The sequence below is a fragment of the Callorhinus ursinus genome, unplaced genomic scaffold, assembly GCF_003265705.2.
Source record: "Callorhinus ursinus isolate GAN/ISIS: 27379988/994484 unplaced genomic scaffold, GSC_fseal_2.0 scaffold16, whole genome shotgun sequence".
Classification (NCBI taxonomy): Eukaryota; Metazoa; Chordata; class Mammalia; order Carnivora; family Otariidae; genus Callorhinus; species Callorhinus ursinus.
The window spans coordinates 16,984,265-17,003,611 of NW_027397078.1; the positions used below are offsets into that span (position 1 = coordinate 16,984,265).

General features: G+C 38.5%; 1 protein-coding gene across 2 annotated transcripts in view; it reads left to right on the forward strand.

Moving 5' to 3' along the window:
- The window catches only part of DMD (dystrophin), a 2,222,747-nt gene that overhangs the window by 1,729,934 nt on the left and 473,466 nt on the right, over positions 1–19,347 (forward strand). For both annotated transcript variants that reach the window (XM_073901937.1, XM_025857655.2), the window contains exon 55: positions 10,474–10,663. In XM_073901937.1, coding sequence (XP_073758038.1) covers positions 10,474–10,663 — 190 coding nt within the window. The remainder of the gene's footprint in view (positions 1–10,473; positions 10,664–19,347) is intronic.

Genomic DNA, 19,347 nt, shown 5'->3' on the forward strand with positions numbered 1-19,347 from the left:
AAATTTTAAATCTTTATTTTGATCATCAGTTTTAATTAGCTCAAGCTATTTGTAATCCTACAAATCTTATAAATCACATCAGATTTACAAGTCTTGTAAATCATATCTGAGCCATTAAAAGAGGTTCAAAATTAAAAGGGCAATTTGTTTAGAATCCACCAAGACTTAGTTACTCTGAGAGATTAATTCATTTCTCAGCTGGTCTTATAAAAATGTATTTATTTTACTGTAAAATTTCTAGGAAAGAAACGTGTTTGATTTTCTTGTTAGATCGTTTTAATGTAAAACATTTCTCAAAAGGTACAGACTTCCCGATAATCTCCGTATCCTCAGCAAACATTTATTAAGTTACCGTTATAAAAAGGCCACAATCATATGTACTATGATTTTCCCTTATTTCCCAAGAAGACAAAGATTGTACCACTGCCCGTAATGCCCTCTTTTTGAATAAAAGCTTCAAGCCTACCTCAGGTCCAAAGTGCAGTATTTATTCTAGTAGCTCTCTTAGATGGCAGCTGAAGATGATAAGCAAAGAGCTAATAATTTTTTTCCATTTTTTTTATTATGTTATGTTAGTCACCATACATTACATCATTAGTTTTTGATGTAGTGTTCCATGATTCATTGTTTGCATATAACACTCAGTGCTCCACGCAGTACGTGCCCTCTTTAATACCCATCACCGGGCTAACCCATCCCCCCACCCCCCTCCCCTCTAGAACCCTCAGTTTGTTTCTCAGAGTCCATAGTCTCTCATGGTTCGTCTCCCCCTCCGATTTCCCCCCCTTCATTCTTCCCTTCCTGCTATCTTTTTCTTCATCTTTTTTTTTAACATATAATGTGTTATTTGTTTCAGAGGTACAGGTCTGTGATTCAACAGTCTTACACAATTCACAGCACTCACCATAGCACATACCCTCCCCAATGTCTATCACCCAGCCACCCCATCCCTCCCACCCCCCACCACTCCAGCAACCCTGAGCTAATAATTTTTGTCATCACACAAATACACACCATAATCCTAATTTATGTAATAATCACAGAAAACAAGAGCTTTTGAGAATAGTAATATATTAACATCCATAATATTTACCTCACAGGGAGATACACAAGTCTGCCTTGAGAGGTAATGTCTTAGAGTGGACTAGATTTGGTGTTTCTAGTTTTTCCACTGATTTGGGAAATTCATCTAGCCTCTCTGAAAGTCAGGTTTCTCCCCTACAAAACATTGACGATTATAACAACCAGTCCCACTAACCTCATCGGGTTTTTTAAAGTATCAAAGGAAAAAACATGTGTGGAAAAGCTTCAAAACCAAGGAGCATTGTTTTAGTGCAAAATACTGTAATAATAAATGTTGAATTCAAAGGACTCTCAGGAGTGTATTACTAACTGCAAGAGAATGCTGAATGAGGAATCGGTTAATAAAAGTCACAAATATTTACAGACTGTAACTTCAAGTTCATGTCAGGAATTCGGAAGTTGTTCGTATTTCTCAATTCCATTGATAGACCTCTACCGCAAGTTCATATCATCTGGTGATATGTTTTTAGCTACTTCCTTTTCAAGAGAATCTACATGTTTGACTTTTGATCTTAGAAAATTGAACCAACCTGCCTTGCCATATTCAGAATATTATGTATCACTGTCTAACAATCTGTTCTGTTTTTCTCTAAGTGAGGATGGGAATGCATGTTTATTTGACTGCACTTATTTAGGAGACTCAAGAGATGATCCTAAGCTTGTCCTTCTAATTGGTTACTGTATTAGTTTTCATATATATTTCAGAAGAGAAGAAAGCTACTCAATTTAGCTTATCAACATTAGGAAAGACTTTTTTTAAAGAGATTAACACTGCTAGTGACCAAAACCAAAGATTCACCTTAAACACCCACATGACACAAATCATCGAGAATTTACTTAGAGTAGAGATGTTGTCAAAAATCGACCTCTGTGCTCTGGAGCAGAAATATAACAGGAAGACAGTGTGGGAGGATAAAGAAGGAAGGTAGTTTATTGCTTTGCCCAGCAAAGGAGGCTGCAGCTGGCTCATGCCCCCAAGAGTGCAAGCCTGCCCAGGGTAAAAGGCTGAGAGGTTTATAGGAAAATACAGGGTCAGGGCCGTTTCAGTAGGAATCTGCTACGAACTGCCAGCCACGTTTGTCATGTCCTCAAGGTGTCTAGTCTCATGACTAGCACGGGCACCCACCACCGAGTCTCCTTAGGAAGTATCCACTGAGGTCAGCAAGATGTCAGTATCGATACTGAGTTCCTGGAACAAAGAATTCTACAGAAAAACAGGTGAACGGGAGGGGGAGGCTTTGAGAATGGGGAGGAGAAAAATGTGTTCCGTTTAAGTCAGGCCTTGCTGAAGCACTAGTGTGTCCATCTTTATGTTTCTATAGCAGTTTAGAAATTGTGTTTAACTATAAGCCCAACCCTAACCTAAGTTTGTATTTATCTAGAAGGTAGTATAACCACATTTTTTTCTAAAGATCTTTTATAGTTCTGTAAATATTCAGAATAATACTTGGAGTCTCTGTATATGGACCAATCCAAACATTATTTTTAAACTTCCCCAAAGAGTGCCTTTAGGGAGTATATCAGTGGAGAAATATAAACTATAGAGCTTAGACTAAAAGATATTCATCTCTTTGTTAACAATCCAAGATAGGAAAATATATATATCTTGAGTATTTCACCTGTGCATAATATTTTGTACACACTTCTTTTATCAACTAATTTTTCTCAGTGATACATGACAGAAACAGAAATCAAATGAAATGAGTAATGCAAAGAATAACGGAAAGTTTTCTTTTAACTGCTGTCTACGTTTTCTTCTCAGAAACATCCCAGGGCTTTTAGGAAAACTATGGAATGGCAGTTGTTTCCCCAATGATATACTGTACAAATCTCAATTTTAAAAATGCTCATAGAGTAAAAAGATCTATGTGTAGAATGTTGTATTTTAAAATTCCTTGCATGATTAATCATGCCAATACTCTCTTACTATCTAAAGGTAAAGTCTACGTGATAATTTTTTTTTTTTTTTACTAAAATGTCGGTATCACTGAAGGAAGTTTAAACAGATAGCTTCAAAGCTGCAGTTTATCTTTAGAGGATTAATCTATTTTTTCATACAAGTGTGTTGCTTCTGCACATGTGAAAAAGCCATCCTGTGTTGTCTGGGGTGAGGAAAGATGGGAATGAGTTTCCTGAGAACTAATCAGCAATACTTTGGGAACATTTAGGTCGTGGTTGCCAATTAACTCTGGAAAGTTTGAGTAATTTAGTACCAGACCTCAGGAGAGAGGGGATGAAAACCTCGTTAATTCATATGTCGGTGAACAGCAAAACAGCAAATTTGCGTTGAAAATGGAGTTTTGTTTTGTTTTATTTTGTTTTGTTTTGGAGCACACACCAGCTAGATCTTTCTGCTCTGGTTAGGATGGGCGAATATCTTTGCATGTCTTTGTTCCCTTATGTGTAGAGTTTTTTTTTTTTTTTTTCGTGTTTCAAAGACTCTGCTTATGGTAAAATAACAAATAGTTAAATCTGTACTCCAAATGAGGACCGGGATTCAGTGATATAACCTTCCCTGCACTTTTCTTTCTTTTCCTACAATGAATGTATCAGAGGATGTAGACACCAATATCTATTTGCAGAGTTAGAAAAATTTATTTTCTAGGATGCAAGGCTTGGGCTATAATCCCAGTTCTGCCACTTGTGTGCAACTTTGGAAAAGTCATCCAGTTCTCTCAGAATGAATCTCACCAACAACAAAATGAAACCAGTGATTACCTGGACCATAGATCTAAGAGGTTTCTTATTTTTATGAAAATCAATGCAATTAGGCCAACTTTGAGCATCCATCACCGTCTGTGGAGATAAAACCCAGGTGGATGATCTCCACTTTCTTTGATAAGACAAGGCCAGAAAATTTAAAGATAGATTTATCACTTGTTAAGCAAATTGAGATCGAAGTTCATGAATTCATTCGAGCTACTGGTAGGGAATGCACATGAATGATAGGCTTAATCACATTGTAAGTATAGTTACATGTTTACCTCTCTGTCTCCTCCACCAGAATTGAATATATTAAACACCAAAGTCTGTGACCATGCCTCATTGACTTTGGTGTCACCATCACTGATCATAGATCCTGACACGTAATACGTATGAGATGTACAGATGACTTAATAAGATGTTGGTAGGCATGTACAAATAAGAATGAGGTGCTGATTTAAAGATAATCTGTGTAGAGCTTAAAGCCATTGAGAGGGAATGAAATATCCAACTGGAAGCATACAAAGAAAAACAAAAACAGACGGTTGGTAGAAAAAAATAGGAATACCTTATAAAGTAATGAGAGAATAAGTCTGAATGTATTTTAAAACATGTGAAGAGCCGTACGGATGTTAGCTTTAAAAAAAAATGTATTTTCTGTGCCATATCTCAGGGCCTTGATCTCTTATTCTGGGTCAGTAGTTGCAAGAACAGAGTATATTTCTCACTGTATAGCTCAATAGCAGAGGAGAAAAGAGAAACATCCTCTCAGGACCAGGATACTTCTGTGGCCATATTTCTAAGTAGATGTTGCCCTAACCCACGTTAGAGTTGTGGCTGGAAAGGTACTGAAGGGGGATGAGGCCAAGCATTATTGAAGGACTCTCCTTAGATTTATGCTTCTCATTGGTGCAAACTACTAATACAATTGCTAGAGACTAAAAGGAATCCTTTCTATGTACTGCTGTATGTCCATAGGCAATACAATTCTAGCTGTCCCTTGAAAACACAATATAAAGTGATTTTTAAAAATCAAAATGTAATGTATTTACTAGCAAGTCAGTAGATTCTGTTACGGTTACTGAAAAAGTGAACTTCAGGTTCAGTTTGGTCCTGGGACTAGTGTTGGACGTTGCCAGAAACCTTTGGTCCCGAGTGCTCCTTCTCTCAGCCCTATATCTAACAAATAAAAAAGGGAAAAAATTGTCATCCTGTAATCATTCCCTAAAAATACCATAGGAAATGATAGTGGTTAAATGCAAATGAACCAGGAAGGAGAGATTCGGGGTATTTTGTTTGGTTACTCTAGGACAATCGCAGGGCACAGATGGAGGTGTTTTTTAGCAGAAGACTGAGTGCTGGGAATTTCCTCAATTTGTCACACTTAAAGAAACAACCTGGGCAGAATAACCTCCTCTGTCAGATTGAGCCTTTTCCCCCCTGAAAATATTCAATGTGTTTATTTCTGTTTGATTTTTTGATTTTATATACACAAAATCCTGCAGTACAGTGCTCCGATAAAGTATTGTCCATTCATGTATCTAATAGTGGAATATTGTCTATACATTCACTCAGCTCTACAGCCTTGCTTAGGAAAGTAGTAAGTTTCCCTTCCCTCCTGTGCTTTTTATGTATTAGCTTGACCCATGCGAAATTGCTGATACTCAACTTAATAGAAAATCCGGAGTCTTAGAGATTCATTTAGAAATACCCTGGTATGTGTGTGGGTGTTTAGTGACAGATCAGAGTATTACTTGTCTGACTGCCTCCTTGATAATCAGTTCTTAAAAAGAAAATGGAGATGCTGAAGACCTGCCTTCTGTGATTCTTCCCCTTTGTGCAGAATTGGCTCTGTATGAATACCTTCTTGGGCAGGTGCAGGGTTCTCCTGAGCTGTGCAGCTACAGCACTTTGCCCCTTCAGTAGATTCTTGCTTCTAACTGGTGATAATGCAACTCTACACTACCTATAGATCCTCTTATTTTTTTTTTCCTTTTTCTCTCTCTCTTTCTTTTTTTTTCTTTTTAGTTTTTGATGTAGTGTTCCATGATTCACTGGTTGCATATAACACCCAGTGCTCATTACAGCATGTGCCGTCCTTAATACCCATCACCGGGCTACCCCATCTCCCCACCCCCCTCCCCTCTGAAACCCTCAGATTGTTTCCGGGAGTCTCTCATGGTTCGTCTCCCCCTCTGATTTCCCCCCTTCAGTGTTCTCTTCCTTCCCCTAATGGCCTTTCTGCTATTCCTTATATTCCACATATGAGTGAAACCATATGATATCTGTCTTTCTCTGACTGACTTATTTCACTTAAGCATAATCCCCTCCAGTTCCATCCAAGTCGATGCAAATGGTGGGTATTCATCCTTTCTGATGGCTGAGTAATATTCCACCTCTTACTTTTTTTAAAGATTTTATTTATTTATTTGAGAGAGAAAGAGCATGAGCAAGAGAGCACAAGCAGGCGGAGCAGCAGAGGGAGAGGGAGAAGCAGACTTCCCACTGAGCAGGGAACAGGACAACGTGGGATTTGATCCCAGGACCCTGGGATCATGACCTGAGCCAAAGACAGATGCTTAACCAACTGAGCCACCCAGGCGCCCCTCTATAGATCCTCTTAAAGGGCAACCAAAAGTGCAATAGCTCTTCAGGCTCATTTCCTGAGTGTGAGAATACCCCATCTTGTCCCCCTTTGAGACCACAGTCTGTGCAAATAGCTGTATATTTCTCACGTACACTTCTTAAGCATGTATATTTTTTAAATCCTTATTTAGCACGACACCTCAGCATGTCAGTTTCCCCAGAAGGCAGAATCTGAGAAGGCAATTAATTAACTTGCAGGAATTTTATTGGTGAGTGCTGTCAGGATTAACACCTGTGAGGGAAGGAAAGGGAAGGGAGCGGGATAGGGAAGAAGGAGAACCCGGGCTTCAATGCAGTTGCAACCACAGCATCAATCAACTCCCCATCCCTCTGCCGATCCTCCCAAATTGTCCTGAGTTGGAGCAAGGGGGCCAGGTTTTATAGCCCACACATGAACTAGTTACTGGATGTGTCCTGCCTCCGGCAGCTTTTTCAGAACCTAGGGCAAAATGGATGGGTCTCCAGCGGCTGTAATTCGCAAAACTTTAGCATGTATTGGAATCACCTAGAAGGCTTGTGAAAACGCAGTTTGCTGGGCTCCGTGCACAGACCTTCTGATCAGTAGGTCTAGGGTAGGGCTTGAGAATTTACATTTCTAATAAGTTCTCAGATAATGCTGATGCCCCTGGTCTGTGGGTCATACTTTGAGAACCACTGTACCATACCGCTCATATTTAGTCACTTGAGAATGGTATATTGTGCCCTTATGAACAGAAAGAAAACCTTTTAAAGTCACCATAGCAGTCCATACTTCACCAGATTCTTAGCTATTGTTGTAGATTATAAACCTAGAATAGCTGATAATTAAAATTTGTTACATAAAAAAGCACCTAACCTCTATCATAAATTACATTTGTAAAGTATTATTACTATTTCTGATACCTGGGCATTGTTTAGTTTTTAAGTTCAGCCAAATTTTCACCAGGGTCTATTAACTGGATAATCTGGACAGGGGAATTTACAGAATAATCCATGTTCAAGATCTTCACTTTTGTTCTAAAACAATTTTTAAAATTTCTTTATGATTCTCATTACTTCTACGTTTTTTATTTATCATATAAGCCACTTAAAGCCATATGGTTATGGAAAATTAAAAAGGATAAGATACATCCAGAGCTATTTTGAATACACGAATATGACATACAAGTGCCCTTGACTCATTTCTGGTCTAGACTTGGTGCAATTAAAATTTAGGAATTCGGTGTACATAGATTGATCTCAGGAGAAAGGATGTAGCCTTAAAACTCCCACGAGCAGGAAACAGCAATCTCACCTCTGATCAAAGAGGCCTGTAAAAGAACTCATTTGAAGAGATTTTCTGCTCTTGCAGCCATTGAATTTTGTTAACATATTTTCCAAATTAGCAAAGATTCAGACTGATGTTGTCAATATTTCCGAGCACGAGGGTATCGTTGAGGAAAACGGTGCCTTGCTGTCCTGCAAGAGTTACTGTTCTTCCCTAAGGGCCTAATTTACAAAGCAGCAAACTCACTGGTAGGATTTGGCTAGAAATCTCATTGTCTCGGTAGAACCCTTTCATCTAGTTTATGTGCATCGTATTTTACAGAGAACTCTTGGAAAGTTATTTACTAGTTACTTTCTCTGGAAGCAGAGGGTAAGCGGCATTTTTAGTTCAAGAATAGGGGAGCATCCTATGCAGCTCATAATAATGCACACTGACTCTCTGAGCTTCACTCTGCCCTGAGAGTTTCATTTTTGTCCTTTTATTCTCCATAAAGTTGGAGCATGTGAGAAAATATGTCATCATCTGACCTGGCACTTGGCTTCTGGAATGTGACAGCTTATTTCTATCCCAAATTTTAGGCTGGAGGTGGCATAAGTCTTAGTGATTTCTGATGTGCAAGCCAACATAGAAATACTAGCTTGAACTGGATGACATTGCCGCTTTTGCAGGTCAGCACCAGCCAGATGTGAGCAAGTTACACATGCTTCCACCTGGGCATTTCCTGCCAGATTATGACGTTAAGATTCTCAGTGCTGTTGCAGTGGTTCTGAGCTTTTAAATCATACTGAATAAAAAGATAAATAAATAACGATTTCGATCTTTCTCCCTCCATTGATAGTTTGAACACCAGATACGCAGGGAGCAAGCAGTCCAGGTCAGCCCCTGAACTATGCAAGGTTTAACTGATTTGCCCAACCTGAGCACCAAGGTACCTTTCAGCTCTGCAGCATTAAAGTTTACTTAGGGGCTGATAAATAGCTTTGTGCAATGCTTCCTTTTTTCCAATAGCTGCATCCTCCTAAACTATTCTCCCCTCCACCAGTTAATGCAGACAGAAGATTTTTATCCAGTATGAGCCCTGAAACTACACTGTGGAAGACTGTAGGCTCAGCAAAAACCTCACCCGTGATGAATAAACAGCTCTTCCGGGGGCTTTGCTGCCGCTGGCTCGGCAGGAGCTGTTTATTGCCTGGTTTGCACATCCCATGATAAAGTTGCTGCTGAAATAAATTGCAGTTTCGCATAATTATTGACAATCACATCCTAACAAGCAGTGTGTATCATATTCAAGTGTTCAATTTTTTAAAATCCATTTCTAGCTTATGTTTAATCCCAGAAAGTGTTTGTGTAGTAATAGAAGGCAAATATGGCATTTAAATAGAGTACTAATTTCCTCATTGCAGACAAAATTTACCTGAATCTTTTTAGATGGGACTTTTACTGCCAAAGGCAATTTCCCCTCCAAGCTGTTATTATGTAGATTTTTGCTGAGGGCATATGTGTGTGTATCCACTATACATGCATTATATGTGTATATATATATATATGTGTGTGTGTGTGTGTGTGTGTTTTATATATATATATAAAATCAGAAAAGATATGAATAATTTTTTTAGATTTATGTGCCATTAGGAAATTTGGTTCACCCCTTCTGAAAGATTAGAGGAAGGGTGGGGGCGCCTGGGTGGCTCAGTTGGTTAAGCACGTGCCTTCTGCTCAGGTCATGTCCTCGATGTCCTGGGTTCGAGTCCAACGTTGGGCTCCCTCCTCAGCGGGGAATCTGCTTCTCCCTCTGCCCCTCCCCCTGCACACTCAGGCACTCTCTCTCGCTCTCTCAAATAAATAAATAAAATCTTTTTTTTAGGAAAAAGATTAGAGAAAGAGGAATGGGATGTGGGCCGAGCGAACGAATGTGTTTGAGTAACCCTAATGTGTAACTACCTGTACATGGGAGGCAGTCATCTTGACACACATTACCATCTCTCATTCTCAGCCCAGCAGTAGGCATTGCAGATGAGAAACTTCGAACTCAGAGAGGTTAAGTAACTTGCCATACCACCCAGTTGGTAGAGGGTATTGGGATTTGAACCTAGATCTGTCTGTTTTTTTAGGCTTTACTTTTTCCATTACACAGAAGTTTTCTCTTTGGGGGAATATTCTCAGTTGTGTGACCATCAGATGATGAAATGTAAAGCAAACACCACGGTTAGAACCATTAGAACACAATAGTGTCATGCAAAATGATATCTTGCACAGTGGTTTCTGTGAAATATGTCATTTTTCTCCTTGTTAGTCTTTCTGTTCTCCTCTACCCTCCAGGCCTCTTCTCTTGTTTCCTCCAGTGTTCAACTTTCTGATCTAGCTTTGCATTTTCTTGACCTTTTTCCTTGCCTACCTAATCCTGACTTTCTGCCTCAGGTGACATCAAAGATAAATATGGCGTAGGGATTTGGGAGCTTTACCTATAAAGAGGAGCTTACGCTTTTGCCACATATGAAAATAAGCTTTCACAATCGGCCAGTAAAAAACTATCAAGTTAAAAAAAAAGATTGTTTTTGGAAGTTCATATATGAACTGTCCAAAGTCTATACACACACACACACACACACACACACACACACAGAGACACACTATTCTAGTTGTTGTTGCTTTTAAGAGGACTTTTAGCAACCACCCACCCCTTTGTTGGTACATTACAATTTCGTCCCTTGATCTTTGCTGTTTTCATGGGGGTTGCTGGGTGCACCATTGTAATAACTGAGGAGAACCGCATCTGGACATTTGTTCCTTTGCAGAGTGAGTGAGCGAGAGGCTGCCCTGGAAGAAACGCACAGATTACTGCAACAGTTTCCCCTGGACCTGGAGAAGTTCCTTGCCTGGCTTACGGAAGCCGAGACAACTGCCAACGTCCTGCAGGATGCCACCCATAAGGAAAGGCTCCTAGAAGATTCCAAGGGAGTAAGAGAGCTGATGAAACAATGGCAAGTAAGTAAAGCTTTTCTACTTTGACCTCTTGTGAATCCATGTGAAGAATTCACAGCCTCCGTCCTCATCACTGATATGCTGGGGCCAAAGGAAAGTGCCTGTTTTATATGGCCTGATACAGGGCCATGGGTGGGCAAGAGGGGGAAGAGGCAGAGGGAGAAGGAAAAGGCATTTAGTGTTTCATTTAATGCCCCAGTCTTCAAAAATGGTACGTGTTTTTGACCAGGGAAAACTTGCCCGTAAAACCAGAGCTTTGGCCAAGAAGAAACTTTGCTCCGAGAAATAAATTAGGGATTGGTTTATTAAATGGCAAAAGTTGCCATTTTGCAGTGTTTATTTAATATTTTACAGGGCAAGCATCTGTATGAATTGTCTGTTTTATTTAGCGTTGCTAACTGAATCAGTTGCCCTTCATTACTTTCAAATACATTTTGAAATGTTACTCTGGCATTTTGTAGCTTTCTTCCCAACACGATCTGTAAAAAGAAAAATGAGATGGCTACATTTGTCATAGTTAGTGATCATACAATTTTGAGACAATTGTTTCTTCCTAGAAACAAAAAAGTTTCTATATGTTATGTTAAAAAAAGTTTCTATATGCTATAAAGTTTCATATATGCATAAACAGTGAAAATAGAAGTTTAGGGTAGTTTTGTTTAAATGACATCTTGGTTCAAGGAGGCCCCTTAAGTTTATTCTCAGGGCCTGATATAATTTTCTGAACTGTTACGGACTTTTGTTACGTATAGTTGAGTTTTCTGACTTGATACCACATCTTTACTAGTATCTTGAATATAACTTTAGAGTGTCAAAATAATATCAATTTTTGGACTCCTTTTCTCCATATATTTAGATTATGATGAAAAAAAGTGGTGGTGTATCCTAGGTTGGAAAACACTTCCACAATCAGACCATAATAAGCAATGTTTCTTTTCCTTCTCCTTTCCTTGTTTCCCTTCTCCTCCTTTTTTTCTGTTTTGATAGGATACTTGATCTACTTGCCTGCTCTTGTGCATAGAGTTGATCATAGCGGCAACTCATAGCTTCTAGGATTCCTCATTCGTGTCTTCCATTCTCGTCAGACCCCACTCGCTCCTCTACAATGTGTGTTGAGTTAGTTTGACCACTGGAAATAGCTCGTTTAGAGCAATACCTGCCTTTATCTTTGTAGATATGTCCCATGGCTCGAGATTGTAAAAACTATGCAAAATTAGACATTTTTGGTCCCTCTTAGATGAATGGGTAGCAAATGTCCTGCTGTAACTTATTTAACTTATGATATTTCATAAATAAAATTGTATTTCTCCTTTTAAATACCCATGAAGCCGCCTAGAATTTTGATACATATATGGGCTCACATATTCTCATCAGCTGTGGCAGATAAATAATAAAACTTTACTTGATTTTTTGGCAGATTACTTTGAAAAGAAAGAATAATCCAAGAGATAATTTTATAATAAGGATTTAATTAAACATCCCTTAAATTAGTGAACAAGTCTGACTGAGGGCCAAGATACATCCATGTATCTCCTGTATGTTGTTATTGTGCATAACTATACAATGAAAATTCTGAGAAACTGCAAGTTTCTGAATCATTAAAAAAAATTTGCCATGTTTTTAAACTGTATTTCCGATGGGAGAATGGAGAATAAACTACATTTTGTGTTTAGATCTCTAATCTCCCTTTCAAAAACAGTTGAAAGTTATGCAGAGGACATTTACTTAGCTTATGCTATACTATGCATAAAAAGTATTTATTATTAAAAGTCATGTAAAACTCCTCTAGAGTTCCTGAAAACCTTAGACATATCATTTTCCCCCTTAACTACAATAGGACTAGCTGAGATCCCAACACTATTTTAAAACAGAGACAGTTTTCTCATTCCCTCCGTGTTAATATTGGGTTTTCTATAAATTCCAGTTGCCTGAGGTTGAAACTACATTTTATGGATAGAAATGACATTCATAGCCAGCTCTGATTTTCAGTTAGATAACCAGATAACAATCTTTTGATGAAAGATTTGGAGATGTCATGGAAAAAAGTCGAAACTACTGAAACTATTGATTATTGTTGTTAATGGCACATTTCAAGTGATAGAATTGATTTAAGGTATTGGGGCTTAAAAGCAACAAATGGAAATGCCAAACTTGAAAGTAAATATAACCACGTATCTTAGGAGATTACATACAATTTCAGTATTTCAGCTAAATGGAAGTCTCTGCTTTTTTTCCCCTCTGAAGATATTTTTTTTTATTTTGAACAAAAGGAATTTTCTATAATATGTGTGAAGGAAAAAAGTGTAATGATAGGCCTTTTCACTTTGTTTGAAGAAGCTGGTAGCATTATGTTCATTGTTTGATTCATGCTGTAGAGCAAAAATAATTCTTACATATTAAAAAAGGAAACTCCAAATGCCTAGCCAGAACATCAGCTCTCCCAACAGATTCCAGTACATCTGTCCCCCCAAAAGCATTGATGTTTTCCTTCATACAAATGCTCCTGAATGGATATGGAGGGGGGTGAAAAACTTCACAAATATGTTTTTGCTCCATGACTGTCAATCGATTTTTCTATATATGGAGACCCCCCAGCTCTTGCTAGAATGAGTATCACTGTTATCTACAATCCACTTCAGAGGATATTTAATTCTCTCAGCAATAATCACAATTCATGGGTTCTATAAGAATACATGTTTTATGAAGCATATGCTTCCTGAATGGAATTAATCTGAGTAATTTCACTCTGAAAGCCATTAAAATTCCTTCCTCATACTAGAAAAAAAATGCTTATATAGTTTTCTTACTAAAAGCGAGGACATTATAGTTGTCCTTATACTTCGGGATGAGGAGATTTTTCATATAAATAGTGTTATTTCTGACAGTCTTACTGGAATTTTAAAGCCAATATATTTTTACAGAATATCATATAGAGCCCTGAGAGGTGACAGTCTGAGAATGTTTACATTGCAGATTTACCTTTAAAATGAAGAACTATTTTCATAGTTGAATCAGATACTTCCTGTGTCCAAAACATTTCTGCTTTGGGCCCCAGAGAATTAATAAAGATCTCCTCAATTCCAAGTTCTAACATAAAACCATGGGTAACTAACTGAAAATGGGAAGACTCTGTATCTTTGCTAATATTCCATAAGAATTCTGCCAATCTTAACCGATTCTCTAAGCACCCCTAAGAGATCATTGTAATACCAGCTTGTAAGGAAGGTGTGTGTGGGGGGGGTATGTGGTGGGGAGAGATGGTCATAAAGGTGTAATTAGGATCTTTTTCTCAGCTGTTTGACATTCCTTCCTCTGTGATCTGGGTCTTGTCCCAGGCCAGAGCTCTAAACTCAGTTTCTTATCTAAGCTCATGTGTTTGACCCATAGCTCCTCCCCCACCCCATCATAAAAATTCTCTTCTATTAAAGAAAACATTTCCAGAGAGACTAGTTTGAGAAACTTTGAATTGTACATCAGCGTGCACCTGTAAATTGATTAAGAAAGCTTAGATTTCTAATACATTATGGGAATTGGGGAAGTAGCTTCCTCAGTGTTTCTCATAAAAAAATCTTGGCCCACTGGTTAATTCCAAAGGAAGAAGGAAGAATGCAGTCTTAGTAACACAATTAGTATTCTGAATAAATTGGATTGTCGTCTTTCTTGGGACATCTAAGAATAGAGAGGTAATCTGAGGATCCCTAATTCTAAGAAAAGGAAACCCTCCGTGTATTCCTTTCTGTTGCTATAATTTGAACTGAGTTTTATACATTTTTTTAATCTTTCTACTTTGGTGTCTCAAGAATATGAAAGTTAATCTTGATATTTTTCTTTTGCCTGGTGATGTCTGCCTACTGTTTTGGATATGTAAAACTTTTATATATCTTACTTCCTTAAAAACTTTGATTAATCCATGAAATCTGTTGTAAACACCTGTTAAGTGCCTAGCGTGGCGTTAGGACGGGCACAAACATGATTACAGAGATGCTTTTCAAACACAGTTCAGACAAACTATTAGGTTGTATAATCTAATGAGTATCAATCCACAATTTTTTATTTTTTTACTTTAATTTTTTAAACCAAAAAACCCCCAGCTCATCCATTTCTCCCCCCCACCGCCTCTTGCAACCACCAATCTGTTCTCTGCATCTGTGAGCTAATTTTGTTTTGTTTTGTTTGTTAGATTCCACATATAAAAGAGATCATATAGTATTTGTCTTTGTCTGTCTGATTTATTTTACTTAGCATCACAATTTTTAAATAGCAAGGAATGAAATTAGCAGAACAGAATAAGAAATGACAGACTCCATCACTCTGGGTCAGGGCTTTTTGTGAAACTTTGATTTCAGCTGTATATATGTGTGAAAGAGAATGAGAATGTACATACTGGATATATACAAAAGCCTCTGTAGTGGAATATGACATCTACCTTTGGAATGCTTATATTCCAGAGGTGAAATACATATGCTAAGGCAAATCTAATGAGTGTTAGAAGGCTAGACCGGGTCTAGTGAAAACAGATGATTAAGCTTAAGCCTTCCAAAGAGGCCAGGAAACTCACCTAGAACAGTGTTTTCCCATCTTCCTTATATATTGGAGGAGCTTTTTTTTTAAGATTTATTTATTTATTTGAGGGGGGAGGGACAGCAGGAGAGGGAGAGAGAGAGAGAGAATCTCTAGCGGAGTGTGGAGCCCAACTCGGGTCTCGATCCCAGGACCCTGAGAGCATGACCTGAGCCTAAATCAAGAGTCAGACGCTTAACCAACTGAGCCACTCAGGTGCCGGAGGAGGAGCTTTTAAAAATGCTAATTCCTTGGTTCCACCGCATAGAGATTCAAACTGGATTGATGGCAGGATGTCCTGCCCATGATTCTGATGTCTAGACAACGTTGAGAACCTCTGCTTAGAGAGCATTAGAAGAATGTATTAGGACTTAGCTAGGTATACAGAGTTGAAAAGAGAATTTTTGGCAAAGGCAATAGCATGTTCAAAGTCCTGGATGTTTGGGGAGTTTGAGAATCTGAAGGTACTTCTCTATGGCTGGAGTATGGTTGTTATAAGAACTGAGATCGGAAAGGTCAGCTGGGGCTAAATTATGTAGAAAAACAGCAGGGTGCAGTGAATAGTGTATGGGCCTTGTAGGCAGGAAGACCACTTATTCTCCCATTTGTTGCCTGACCTCTAAGTCTTAATTATATTTTTCTATACAGTGAGCATAGCATTCACAGGATTTTTAAGGATTAAATAATAGGATACATGTCAAATTCCCTCTCGAGGGGCAGAGTGTTGGACTCAGAGGGCTCAACATGTGAAAGCTGTCTTTCTATCCATCTTGCCACCTACCTTTAAGGATTGGGACTTTATCTGTGGTCTCTGGGAAGTCACAGCATGGTTTTAAGCAAGGAAACAGATTAACCAGACTTACACTTTTGAAAGATCACTCTGATAGTTGAGAGGAGGATGAATTGGAACGATATAAAATCTATCCAGGAACCATAGTTAGAAAGTTCTTTCTGTACTATTCCAAGTAAGAAATAATAATTAAGGTGCTGAGGTTGAACAAATGAAACCAATGTGGGAAGTGAAAGTCAACAGTGTCATGTACGTTATGGGACGCAGAGGTGAGGGAGCATCGTGAGGTATGATGAGGAGTCACTGACTGCTTACCACTTTTCGTGACCGAGTGCCTTTACGGAGTCATAGAACTCAAGAGGACAGCCAGTTGTGGGAAGGGAAGTCAAGAATGTGGTCAGTTTTGAGGTATCTGTGAGTCGTGGAGGTGAAATTCTCACCTCCTTAAAGCAGTTGTGAATGTGGATCTAAAATTCGGAGGAGATACGGGTTCTAGGTTAAAGATACAAACTTGAAGGACATTAACATGGCAGCCAGGGAAATACATGCTTTTACACATGAATCATGACTTAATTTTCTCCACAGTCCATTCAGAAATACACCTAGAGGTTACCAAAATACCTACTCTGGCACAGAATTGGTATTAAGTGATGCCATTTTCTATGTTATGCAAACGGGCACAGCTATGGGGATGCTTTTAATGGTTTAACCTTGAGAAAAGGCAAAGCAGTAGCAAAGCTTTGGTGTAAAACTCCTACCTTGGAGAAAGTAAAAGTAATTTGGGTAATGAATCCAAGATCTTGAAAAACTTTCCAGTGAGGACAGTCTGTTTGTTCTCTTACATGAACATGGCAGATTTTATGTTTTCCTTTTCTTCTCATGTAGCTGCTATAAAAAGGTCATACACGTTCACAGTACTATAAATTGTAGTACTCAGGAATAGATTCAAGAGCCCCATGCTTGTCGTCTTACCACATTCAGAACTTTCTCATGTTCCAGGTTTGGACCCTCAAATTCCTGTAGATTACAGACATAATCCAAAAAGAAATAGTGAAATAATTCAAAGTTTAGAAGAAGGAATCAATGAGGACAAATGTTCAAGACTGGTGTTTTATCTCCTATGGAAAGGAATACTAAATATAGAAAATAAGAATTCATCTTTGCCCAATGATGGAAACATAATCAGTTTAATGCAATATGAGTAGAGTCACTTGATTATAGGGCTTATAACCTTCCCGAGCACGTTACGATGGTCTCTTATGTATGTTAACATGTTAATTGAATGTATTGAAAACTGTAGAACCTATTGTTCTGGATATTGCCATTAAAATTACCTGTTATCTAGAATGATACAAGGGAAGCACTAAATTTAATAACTTTGTAATTCAGTTCCAGGATGCTGTAACTTTCTATAAACAAACCAAAAGAGAGGCCCACATAGGAAAGAGGACACCATGAATACTGAAAAGTCAATTTTGATAGCCCCTAATAACCACTGTCTTTTATTCCTCACAGAGCTTTTGTGAGGATCTTATAAGGTAATAAATATAAAAGCACTTTGAGAAAGCTTTCTTCAAGTGAAAGATCCTTATTAATGATATGAATTACCTTTAGACAAAAGTCCAACTGAATATATAAAACTAATATTTTACTCTTTTTAAAATCAATGGATCAAAGTTATATTAACTAATGGGAATAATGATTGCTAAACTTTTCATTTTTATAACTGACAAAGCACTTTTACTTTCATTTTCTGATATTCTCATTGAAAACCTCTGGTATTGGTACTATTATTATTTTTATTTTCAGTTGAGGAGGGTAAAATTAAAGAGGTTCAGTAATGTAGCTATTGCTCCTTCCTTGAAAATTAGCTAATGTGAGTTTTATCACACCAGATTGGGGGGAAATAATTAAAAATAAAAGCCTATGAAATAAATGTTTAGTTTTCTGGGATGAATAATACAATGTATGCATCTCATTATTAGGGTAGATGTGATAATAACTCACTTTTTTAAAAGAAATATTACTGGGCGCCTGGGTGGCTCAGTTGGTTAAGCGACTGCCTTCGGCTCAGGTCATGATCCTGGAGTCCCGGGATCGAGTCCCACATCGGGCTCCCTGCTCAGCAGGGAGTCTGCTTCTCCCTCTGACCCTCCCTCCTCTCATGTGCTCTCTCTCTCTCTCTCATTCTCTCCTCAAATAAATAAATAAAATCTTTAAAAAAAAAAAAAAGAAATATTACTGTGTGCCAGGCAATGTACTGGGTGCTTTGCTTACATGACATACTATCATCCTAGCCTTCTTACAGATGAAGAAACTAAAGCTTTGAGAAGTTGGGTAACTTCTGCTAAGGCCACACCACTATATACAGAGGAGTCAGTTCTTTGAACCTCAGTTTGACCTTTTAACCTTCAACTCACCTTACTCCCCTACCCATTCCTCTAAACTGACTCAGCCTTCCAGGCAAAGAGCCAACATAACCCCAAGCAAGTCTCAAATAATTCACCTAATAGGAATTTGTGGATTAATGGAAACATTCGTACTTCCTAAATATCCATCTTCCCTTTACCTTTTTCAGTCTAGTTTTGACACTGACCTCTCAACTGAAGCACTTCTCTGTGAAACCACCATAACTTCCAAATTCAACTGCTTTCACCAAGTCTTTCCTGCCCTAGATATCTCTGCATTGATGGTGATTGTTGCCCACCACAGTTTTCGGGAAAATATCTCACCTTCTGACTTGCTGGGGTCTTGTGTTCTACTAATTTTCTCCTACCTCTCTACTCATTCTTCTTTGTTTACCCGAGGACCAATTCTGGGCTGTCGCTTCTGCCTTCATTAACCTCATTCTCGTCAGTCCATTGTCAGTAGTTACTAAGTGTCACTCATGTTGTAGGTATTAGACTAGCGACTGTCTTTTGCCCTCCTTTAATCCAGTGATTTGAGGATTTTTTATCTCTTTCCTGTATCAGTCCCATGTTTCTTACTGTATGTGGGGCATTTCTTACTCAAGTGTCTCACAGACATCATAAACTCGGTGTGACCCAAATGGGCCGTATCTTGGATACCAGGTCTTCGCCTCCTGTCCCGCCGTTCATCACACCACCATCTTTTCAGTCAGATTTCAAACCAAATAGTCCTTTCTACCTCTCTTCACTTGCCCCACTTTCTAGCTCACTTTCAAGATCAATTTTACCTCCCACCCTAAATCTTTTGCACCCATTGCTTTCTCTCCAGTTTCCTAACCACTGCTCGAATTCATGCTCCTAGGATCTTTTACGTCTCTCCACTCCTTTCTGCCCCCTTCATGGCCCCAGTCCAGCTTGCAGATTGCCAT